The 11,658-nt window shown below is 35.7% G+C and overlaps 1 protein-coding gene across 1 annotated transcript in view; it reads right to left on the reverse strand.

Annotated features, from left to right (window-relative positions):
* The window catches only part of LOC106877735 (sodium/potassium-transporting ATPase subunit beta-1), a 36,880-nt gene that overhangs the window by 6,823 nt on the left and 18,399 nt on the right, over positions 1-11,658 (reverse strand). The window contains exons 2-3 of the mRNA XM_014926741.2: positions 8,234-8,374; positions 2,805-2,912 (exon numbers count right to left, since the gene is read on the reverse strand). Coding sequence (XP_014782227.1) covers positions 2,805-2,912; positions 8,234-8,374 — 249 coding nt within the window. The remainder of the gene's footprint in view (positions 1-2,804; positions 2,913-8,233; positions 8,375-11,658) is intronic.

The following is an 11,658-nucleotide window of genomic DNA, read 5'->3' on the forward strand; positions in this document are numbered from 1 at the left end:
GATGAAAGGCAAAGTTTACATCAACCCCGAAAGGATGAAAGGCAAAGTTTACATCAACCCCGAAAGGATGAAAGGCAAAGTTTTCATCAACCCCAAAAGGATGAAAGGCAAAGTTTTCATAGACCCTGAAAGGATGAAAGGCAAAGATTTCATTGACCCCGAAAAGATGAAAGGCAAAGATTTCATTGACCCCCAAAAAGACGAAAGGCAAAGTTGACCTCGGTAGAATTTGAACTCAGACTATAAAGACAGATGAAACGCTGTTAAACATTTTGCCCATTGTGCCGACGATTCTGCCAGCTCACCATCTTATAAGGAGTATTAATTTATGAAACCATTAAAAATATTGCTACACCAGTCTTTAGAGATTCCAAGCTTAAATTAAATAAATTGAATGTCATCACCTATCCATCAGAGATCATGTATATGGCTCAATATTCTAGGAATGATGACCTCATTTGCAATGCTAACTTCAGGAAATTGATCAACCACCTACAATATAATGAGAGGAATAGACTTCATATTCAGCAGGAAATGGGAATGGCAGCTGATTGTTTTGTACTAAGTCCTTCTGCAGTGAAGAATGAGCCACTCAACAAAGCCTGGCTTTTGCCCTGGAGTTGCTGATCACTGTATCTGACTCATAGACACAAGACAATTTAGGAAAGGAAAATAACAGAAGCTTGAAAAAAGAAAAAAAGACAAAAACCTCCATCAGATATACATTCCAAGAAGTACAAGGCAATGTTTATGAGGAGGAAAGAGAGAATGAAGAGAAGAGGAGTAAGAAAGGGGAGAAGAAGAAAGGGAAGGGGAGAAAGATAGGAGGCAGGAGGAGGAGGTTGTATCATAACATTGAGGAGAGTTTGAGCAACAGGGACAAGCTCAGCAGACAGAATCCAGATTCAGTTAGATAAAAAGTCACATGGTGAGGGAACTGCACAAAAGGCAAAGCCATAAAAGTTAAAAGAAAAGCCCTGAAGAGGGAGCTGGCTGTCGAGTATACATAAGAAGGAGGGAAGCTGAAAGTAAGATGGCACTTTTTGCTTATCTCACCCCCATTAAAAAAGTCATAGCACAACAGATTAGGAAGAGAATCAGCTTCGATGAATTATGGTTTGGATTTTTGCTTGGGACAGGATACCAATGACATATTACTTAGCTAAGTTCTAAGCAATTGTATCTAGCATTCATCCTCTGTACACATCACATGACCAGGCCAGAGCTGTTTTCACTCTTGTACATGCCACACACCTGATTGCTCTTACGACCTACTTTTTCCTCTTGACTCATTCGTGCTCTGTCATTCACAAACCCTAACATTAAACGCCCAGCAAGCCATGATTTCTTTCCAACCACTGCATATCTTTCACTTTCTGTGTCCAAATTTTCTACCATGAAGTATCACAGTTTGTACATAAACATCAATACAATTTGCCCTTCATTCAAGGAAAGAATCCCTTTGTTATCAGCAGAGGTTATAACAGCACCTTGGAGTTTTTCCTACCCCATTCTTAACTCTGCTTTCTAGGTTTTTTGGAAAATCCTTCACCACTGCTAATCAGGTCGTTTAGATAACAAATGCTTTCAACCACTTTCAAGGAGTGTTTGAACATTTAAAAAAAAATTAATCTATGGATGTTCTTAGTGCAAACCACTCCTGTGAATCTGGTTCACATGAAGTCTTCTCTATTAGCTTCTACATTCAAACTATGTCAAGCTGCCTGAGATTCCACTGCACTTGGAATGGGGTAGGAAAACTCCAAGGTGCTGTTATAACCTCTGCTGATAACAAAGGGATTCTTTCCTTGAACGAAGGACAAATTGTATTGATGTGTGTACAAACTGTGATGCTTCATGGTAGAAAATTTGGACATAGAAAGTGGAGGATATGCAATAGTTGGAAAGAAATCATGGCTTGTTGGACATTTAATGTTAGAGTTTGTGAATGACAGAGCACGAATGAATCGAGAGGAAAAAGTAGGTCGTAAGAGCAATCAGGTGTGTGGCAGGTACTAAAGTGAAAACTACTCTGGCTTGGTCATGTGACGTGTACAGAGGATGACAGCTGAGTAAAGACGAGGCAAGGCATCCACTTGGAAAGAACCTGTGGTAAAAGACTAAGGAAGACATGAAGAGAAGTAGTGAAACCTGGTTTCAGGAAGTTGAACTAAATAAAGAAAATGATACAGAATGATGATAAACCAGTGAGCACGGATCATAGAAAAGACCCATCCAATTTATGCAAGGGAAAAAAATGATGATGAAGAATGAATACAGCATAGTTTATAGGGGTCTTTTTTTAACAAGTTAGTCAGGGGGGCAGAACCAGTGCCTTTCTTCCAAAATGTCTTAAATATTTATATATTTTATTATCTTCTTTAATTTATTCATTATATTTTCTAAATTTTATATTCTATTTTATATTCTTTTAAACCCCTTTTTAACTCTGAATCTTCAATTTTGTATTCTACATTAATCCATGATAATCTCTTGGATTTAAACTTGTTTTCATTTTCTTTTAAAACAAAATTGTAGAAGAATAGCTAAGTCTAAGAACTCTACCCCTGTGAGTAGCTAAATGTTCTTTAAGCATCTATAACGCAGTCGACATTCAAATATAACATCTACCAAACTATATCTTTGTATATTAAGACAAGTTACCATATTTATTTTCCTTTCTTTTTCTTAGCCAACCAAAGTTGGTAACTATTAACAAAGCCTCAGTTGTAATGTTACTCAAACTAAAAATGAGAAATAGGCACTGGAAAGATATGGGTCTCTGTTGGAATTTGGCTACTTACGCTGAAGAAAATCCTTAATGTTATCAACATATGGTTTCATGCTTTCATCCCCTTTAGTAAATCGGATGAGGGTTGATTCATAGTTAGGTCTTGGTCGATATCCCAAACCTAAAAAGTAAAAAGAGAAAGAAATTTAAAAAAATAATTTTTTAACACAGATTCGAACATTAGTGATCAAAATTATACTTTCGTTTCCGATATTTTGTTGAATAAAATCAAAGTCAGTTGTGAGTTACAGAATCAAAATATTTCAATAGAAGTTAAGAATAAGTAAAATAATAGTTGTTGTTTAACCCCAATGAACTCATGAAGAAAAATCCTTCCAGTTATGGAAATCCAGTTTGACCGAAACTGTTAAACTGGAGAACTGCACCAAGTTCCAGTCTGATTTGACTTTGTTTCTATGGTGAGATGCCCTTCTTTAATGCCAATCACTCCAAGAGTGTAGTCTGTGTGTGCATATGAATGTACACGACATAAAAATTTAAAAGTTGAGGACGAGATAAAAAGACAAACAAAGTGTATTAGGTTGATGCCCCAGAACACTTGTACCTATATTGTCAAATGTGTCATTTCTTTTTTATAACACAGGAGAGTGAGATGTGAAAGAAACTTAGCTGCTATTTCTAGCAATTTGAATAATAACAATGGTTTCCTAGGAAAAAGACAGTTAATCAAAATGACCCTTATACCTTATCTGGTCGCAAATATGTCCCCCTTTTCAAGGTCTCTATTGTAGGTATGAAAAAGGGAGAGAGAGAGAGAGGGGGTAACTGAACCCTAACCCTAATCTACTCTGAATGCTTCCAGCAGAGTGAACTCTGCTAAAAAGTAGCCAGAGTACCACACACCAGGACTGATCCCAAAACCATGTGGTTGTGAAGTGAGGTTTTTAACCACACAGCCATTTCTGCAGCCATCATTGATAACATGATTAAAGTTTGAAAACATTTGGGTGTATAGCAGTTGTATATAGTTTGCCTGTTGTGCTGATGGCAGTGGAGGAACTAAAAGCTAGGATACGGATGTGTTACTTTATTCTCTTCTTTTAAAATGGTAAACAACACACAAATAAAAAGACAGAAATATAGTTAGCCAGTTGTCAACCATTGTAACAAACTTTGCCTTTTATTCTTCAGAATTCCATCAAACAAAGTACCATTGTTACCTCCGCCATAGCAAAGGTAGAGGTATTGTTTTCAGTCACGTTCGTTTGTTTGTTTGTCCATGGACAAGATATCTCAAGAACCACTGGGTGGACCTGGATGAAACTTTCAGGGATGTTTGGCCATGTGACTACTATGAACTGTTTAGATTTGGGGATCGATCCGATACTGGACAAAGATTCTGGATTATTTTTCCTTTTTACTTAATTTTTGAGAGCAGTCAGGTTCATTTTAAGTATTCTTGTTTATGAGAGCAGTCGAGTTTATTTAAGATATTCTCATTTCAAAAATCATCTCTGGCTAATTGTTAAGAGGACATTGATGTTGCCTTGGTGGAGGTTTGCACTCTCTGAGTGCTCTTGTTATTGTATTGGACATGAATGATGTTGTTTGATCGAGCCTTTCGTTTATAAAGGTCATTGCACATAGGTGCCGGTGTGGCTGTGTGGTAAGAAGCTTGCTTCCCAACCACATTGTTCTGAGTTCAATCCAACTGCATGGCACTTCAACTATAGCCTCAGGCTGACCAAAGCCTTGTGAGTGGATTTGGTAGATAGAAACCGAAAGAAGCCCATTATGTGTGTGTGTGTATCTGTGTTTTTGTGGTGGTATGTTGAGAACCACTAGATTATAGGGTTTATTGAAAACACTAACAATTGACAGCATCTCTGAGCTCTTTCGGTACAATCTGAAGTGAGTCAAATTCTCCATTTAGCATTCAAATTACTCTGTCAAATGTAACACTCATTTCTTCACATTGCTTTGAATTAATCATTTGTTATCATGTAGCTTTGAGATTTTGATGATGTGATTGATTGTTTTTACTATGATGCTGTAGGAGAGAGATGAGAGACCAGACCTGGCCAATTTGAACATACAAAGAAAAAACAAAACAGGTAGAAAATAAAGCCAGATATGGCCTGTTCTAATGCTATAGCTAAAAGGTTAAAGTAAAATGAGATTGAACAGTGATTAAAATTTACGGTAACGATCACTTAAATTCTATAAACAATTTCAATGATTCTTTTAAGCTCACTTAGATATTTTTCACCAGTTTTAATGTTTCTGCTGAGGCAAGTGAAATCAAATCAAAATCGCTGACATCGCCGATGACAGTAGCGCCTGATTGGCGGTTGTGCCAGTTGAACGTTAAAAACACATCCAAGCGTGATCATATATAATATATATATATTTCTACATTTGAGTTATAACCTCCATTGACATAAGTACAACACAGAGATGAAACAAGCAAGACCGCAGGAACATGCAGAATAATAATATAATATTGAAAGTCTTTTTTTTCCCTGATCATAAAACAATCAGAATTAAGAAGTAGTGGTGCATACAGATTTTGAGAGATTATGGCTTGGCTTGGGTTGGATAGTAGATAATCTTATGAGATTAACTTGGTTTATCAAATAAAATATTCATCTAAATAAAAGAAGGATTTAACTAAGCCTTTTAATCAGATTAAAGCATTCATAAGTAGAAAGACATTTTCTAGAAGGAAATATTGAAAGTCTGACCACAACTGGATCTCATAATGAAGATACATTCTCAAATTTAAATTGGCAATTTAATAATTTCTGGTCTGAAATAATTTTGTTCAATGACAATAATATTTTTGCATAATAATGGAATTGAAAATAAAAAATAAAAAATGTTTAAAAAACCCAGTTTTAGCTGGTAATCAATGCATAATTGTCTGCTTCGTACTAACGAAATTGATAATTAATAATGTAATCCTTAAATCTATAAAGTATCATGAGGTGTCTATGAGGTTCCATCAAACCAGTCTAGAGTTAATCTGTTAGGTATTGCAGAAAGATTTCTTTGGCCATTACTGAATGACCAACCATCAGAGAGAGAGAGAGAGAAAAAAAAAAAGAAAACAAGATATAAATAGCCTGCAATCATTTTGAGAATCACACAGCAGCAAAAAAAAATTTTTTTAATTTTAAAAAAATAAAATAAATAATTGAGCAAAGATATATATATTGGTCTAATAAAACAACATAAATGTAAGGAAGTAGTAGTAGCAGTAGTAGCAGCAGGTGTCATCAATATGGACAGACAAAGGACTTGCTTCAAATACAATATGAAGTTAGAGTCGGCTTTTGGTATTATTAGTAACCATTTAGTTTGTTCAGCCAGCTTTTAAACACATAGGTCTATTTTTAGCAGCCTGTTTCAAACAACCTAAACCAAATCTTCCCTGAATTGGTAAAGACTACTATGCTAATTACTGTTTCGTTAATTCTCAGTTAGGAAAATGAATTTAAAATAAAGAAATACAATCAGCAAAAAAAGAAAATCTCAGGTAATGAGAAATGGTTGTAGAAGAGTAACACATGACTGATGCTTAACATTTTGGCTACCAACCCATTCAAGACCACCCCTCCTGGTTCTATGATGCAAGCATTCTGTTTAAAGTGAATTAAAATACCTTTCATCAAAAGTTTGTTAATTTATTTCTTTTATACTCCAAATAAATAATCAGAAAGTTTGTCAGCTAAATTCTTTGTTATTTCAAAATTTCAACTGAAATAAAGACAGTGTATTTCTTAAAAGTATGGTAACAAAAGGGTTAAAGTGATCTAAATTAAAATCTTACATCAAAATCTTATGTTGTTTTATGTTCCAAACACCAGATTAATAACGAGAATGTTAGCTTGCTAAATTCTTCATTATGTCATGATGGAAGAGCTTGTGTGTTCCAATGATTCCGAAAGCGATACTGTCTGGAGTCTTAGACTCCAGGTAGGGCCACCCATGGCGGCAAGGTCGAGGATGAGGTCCCAGACTAAACATGACCAAACACCAACATCAATACCCCAACAGCAGAGCAAGCAGAGGAGGGCTATCTCAAACCCCCAAGGATTGATTCTGGTGGATGAGGGTAACGCCTGGCAGGCAGGCATGACAAAGGCTGATAGACTCGTATAACATAGCTCGTATAACAAACAGCTCATCAGCTATTTTATATGCCAATAATACAGTTTGTTAATCACAGAGTAATACAATGGAGAGGTTAGTACTGTTGTTGGGTAAACTTAGCATTTTGCTGAAATTTTTTGAGTCCTGTTTTTTCCATATTCAATCAATGAATTTCTCAAAAGGAATTACAGTTCACCTCCTCCACATCCAAACTGCTGTTATCAGAAATTGTGCTTCCCAAATATGTAAACTTTTTCAGCAAAACTTAGAGGTTGATTTGTAGTTATAGTGGCTGGAAGTCCATGTTGCAGCACTCTGGATCCAGCTTGGTACAACACTTCAGTATTTTTCACATTTATTGACAGGTCAAAAGCACACACATAACTACATGCACACATACACATTGTTATTTACTTATACATGATCACCAACCAAGATTTTGGTGTCAAATACACAGATCAAATATTAACGGTCTTATGAGATTAATAAATTGAACAAGTAAAGCCTCAGTTACACTATTGGCATATTGATTTCACTGTTCAATACTGTTAATTCGAAATACTGTTTTCCAATAAGCTGGTTATAATTTTCACAGAACAAGTTCAGACTGTTTGTTAATGCTTTTTTTTTTCTACTTCTTTCTTGCTTGGAAATAGATACTTATCAATATAAGTGCACAAAAATCATTTAGTTCAATTATGAGCCATATTTGAAAATATATCTGAATAAAAATTCTAATGACATACTTCATACGAAAAAAAAAGCAAAAAAAAAAAGAAAAAAAATAGTTTTCTTTTAGTCAAGAATTATGGTGCTTAGCCAACATGCTACATCAGTTTGTTTTTTAGTGGAAGATTTTCAGTTTCTTTGGTAAATTCCTTATTTTCTCATTTCCATAACAGGACCTCCCTTGAAGTTTTCCAAGGTTGGCGTGGTTTCATGCCTGGTCAGCCCAGAGTGAGTATATCTATAATGTGGTAGTAACCAAAACTTTGAGGCCAACATCTTTGCCCATTCTTTTCTCAACATTTGAAGATCGTAAACCCTTTAGCATTCATATTATTCTATCAAAATTAATACTTATTTATTCGCATCATTTTGAATGAATGATGCATTATCTTGTAGCTTTGAGATTTTGATGAGGTAACTGTTAATCTTTAGAATGATATTGTAGGGTTGGTGTGAGAGGCCAGATCTGGCCAGCTTGAACACAAAACAGAATATTTTGGCCAGAGATGGCTAGTTTAAATGCTAAAGGGTTAACATAGGTTAGTAACATTGGTTATTACGTTTATCTGAATGAATGAATTAATTTATACAGCTTACCTGGACTCCCCTTAAGAAGACTAGATTTTCCTTGAAGTTTTGGATATTTAGCATCTATTGTGGTATAAAAGACAGCAATCGTGGCAGTAAAGAAACCAGCAAGAAATCCATAGAATATTACATAGAAGATGGTGATCAAAGCTGGAATAAAAAAAGACAAAGAAAACAAAATAAAATATAGTAAAAATAGGAAAGGTACTTAAAAAATAAATAAAAATCTATCATTAAAGAATATATTAATTAGAGATGAAAATCATTTAACAAGAATAGTTAGAGTGCAACCAATCAATGCAATGCCAATACCAAAATGTTCTGGCAAGGTTTATATTCAGACTTAAAATCTTACAAAATGTTTGGTTTTTATTAAAGATACTTTTTTTTTTCTTTTATTCTTTTATTTGTTTCAGTCATTTGACTGCGGCCATGCTGGAGCACCGCCTTTAGTCGAGCAAATCGACCCCAGGACTTATTCTTTGTAAGCCTAGTACTTATTCTATTGGACTCTTTTGTCGAACCGCTAAGTGACGGGGATGTAAACACACCAGCATCGGTTGTCAAGCGATGTTGTGGGAGACAAACACAAACACACAAGCATATACATACACACACACATATACATATATATATATATATATATGATGGGCTTCTTTCAGTTTCTGCCTACCAAATCCACTCACAAGGCTTTGGTCAGACCGGGGCTATAGTAGAAGACATTTGCCCAAGGTGCTACACAGTGGGACTGAACCCGGAACCATGTGGTTGTTAAGCAAGCTACTTACCACACAGCCACTCCTGATATTTACAAGAAATGAAGAATTTGTTATCATGTAGCTTGAAATAAATCTTATTTAGTGATGGAATACTAACAACACATTTTATACAAAAGAAGAATTTGTCTGGTGGACAAACTACATTGGACCAATCTAAGTAGCTTCTTGAGTACTAGTCTTTGTACCTAAAAATCGGTAATACATCTTATCCACTTTATAAGGCACAGGATCGGCTATTTGGTTAAGCAGTTAGCTTTGGAACCATGTGGTTCGAAGTTTGCTCCTGCTAGATGGACACTGTCGATTGGTGTCTTCTACTGCAGGAGTAGGTTCACCAATGCCTTACGAGTGAAATTCAGCAGCGAGAAACAAGAAGCCTGTAATACACACACACACACACACACACACACACACACGGACGTGGGTCTGAGAGAGCCAAGGCTTCCCCTGTCTTGACATGTGCATACTAAGTATAAACAAGAACCATGGCCACACAAAAACGGTGTTGCTTGTTTACAATACAACTGCAAAGGAATGTCTGGTCACCAAGTTTTTTGCAGATCAAAAGGACAAAGGGAAATATAACCTGACTTGGAAACAGGTATGGATTGGTGACAGGAAGAGCATCCAACTATAAAAAAAAACAAATAAACTGCTTCAACATTTCCCATGACAAATTGAATGTTATGATGACAACAATGATTTCTTGTTCACTCCCAAAAGTTGAACCCGATGTTTTATATCAAATCTCTTGCCTCATACACAAGTAAATATAATTAAAAAAATTCACATTCTCTTGGGAATACATTAAACAGGATATATTCATTTTAACCTATTTGTTTTACGTTACTGAGTTAAGGAATGTCGAGGACGTTGTTATTAGCTGTCGCTTGAATAGTGGGGAAATGGGGTTTTATTTTGCTGGTTGCAAGAATAATGACTGAAGAAGCAAACCCACAAACATTTAATTAAAATATTCATTGCTGGACATAATGATATTTGGTGAACAATATTAATAATTGCCAACTGAGAGAGAGAAAGAGAGAGAGAGAGGGGAAAGCCATGCCATGTCTGTAGAAGTTACTTTGGAGACATGAATGTTCAGAATGGTTTTTCTGAGAACCTGGAGCTGTCTGTGCAAATGCTCATGGCAGGAATGGAGGCATGAGTCAGCCAGCTGCATTTAACACTACAATTAAAAAAAGCACCAAAAGCAGTTTTTGTAGGGGACCAGAAGGTAAATTCTAGAATGTTTGAGAAAACCATATCCCACCACAGCCTTTTGTTAATTAGCCAAATAATAGACTGACCACATGAAATTATGGTGGTTTGCCCATGATGTCTAACCGAGTATCTAACGGCTAGGTTTCGAATCACAGCTACAGGGGCATCAGATGGGAATATTAAAGGAGATAACACAATTTATTTCCCACATACTAAACAGCATAATACTCTCATTAATGTAGATTGTTCAGTCTTCAAAGTATCTACTATTGTTGTCTCAAGGCATAGTAGCACCCACCTTGTTTAAATCATGTGTGAAGACATCCAGTAACGTACAATGGATTTAACATTTTCCCATCAAAATTTCTCTTGATAATTGTATGTTAATACCAGAACAACTCTGACTGGGAAAACCTATGACCAAAAGTATTCCAGCCATGACCACCCTGTCATTCTTAGGGGTATCTCAGATAACATTATTTAATGTGTCCTTTCATTTTTCAGAGAGCTGGGTTGGGTTTGAAAAGATGTGAAACCATATAGTGACCTTCTCATTTGCGTGTTTATCAAATTTTCTGAATAAATGTTATAAAAGGTATAAGTTACTCAAGAAGAGGATTATTTTCGCCAAGAGCAAGGGTCCCCAAACTTTTTAGGCCACTGACCCTTCATGGCATCCTTGACCCCTAATCGACCCCCAGGCATGTACAAGAAAATGTCACAAACTAACCAAAGACTGCTCATAGCTAATTTATTTAGACTTATGACTTAAAACAATGAATTGTGCATCCTTATGGTACTTATTTACAGCTAGGTGCACTGAGCTAGCAAGAGCTAATTTTGTCCAGGACATGTAAAACAATACTAACAAGATGCAAACCAACAAAAATCTAGTAGGAAGGGCCTATAGATCCACCCTTCAGAATCACTCATTTGGATCTGAATGAATTATTCTTTAGAATGCCTTTATTAGTAACTTAATACACCACTCTCCAGAATCAATTGTTAAGTAAACTAACGAACCCTTCAGAATCTGTAGTAAAGATTGTTTGCCAACGTAACAAGGCAGTCCCAGTTTAGGACAAATGTTGCTGTAAATTAGGCCCAGGAGGCAGCTTTAAATTACTCAGAATGTATAAAACAGGGGTTAACCAAGTCTGAAAATAACATGGATGCTTAGGACAAATCTATGAAAATATAGGGTTGTCCGGAAAGTTTGTGCCGATTTATAGAAGCTTATCTTTCAACTTATTTGCCATGAAACCACCTCAATTCTGGGAAGAGGGTATTTTCAAGTTAAAGGAAAGATGGAGACGCATTGTGCAACAAAATGGTTCATATTTGGTTGATTAAAAATGTAATGGCAAGTATTTATTGACCTTTTTCTTTCCTTTAAAAATTGGCACGAACTTTCCGGACAACCCAATACTT

The sequence above is a fragment of the Octopus bimaculoides genome, chromosome 19 (assembly GCF_001194135.2).
Source record: "Octopus bimaculoides isolate UCB-OBI-ISO-001 chromosome 19, ASM119413v2, whole genome shotgun sequence".
Lineage (NCBI taxonomy): Eukaryota > Metazoa > Mollusca > Cephalopoda > Octopoda > Octopodidae > Octopus > Octopus bimaculoides.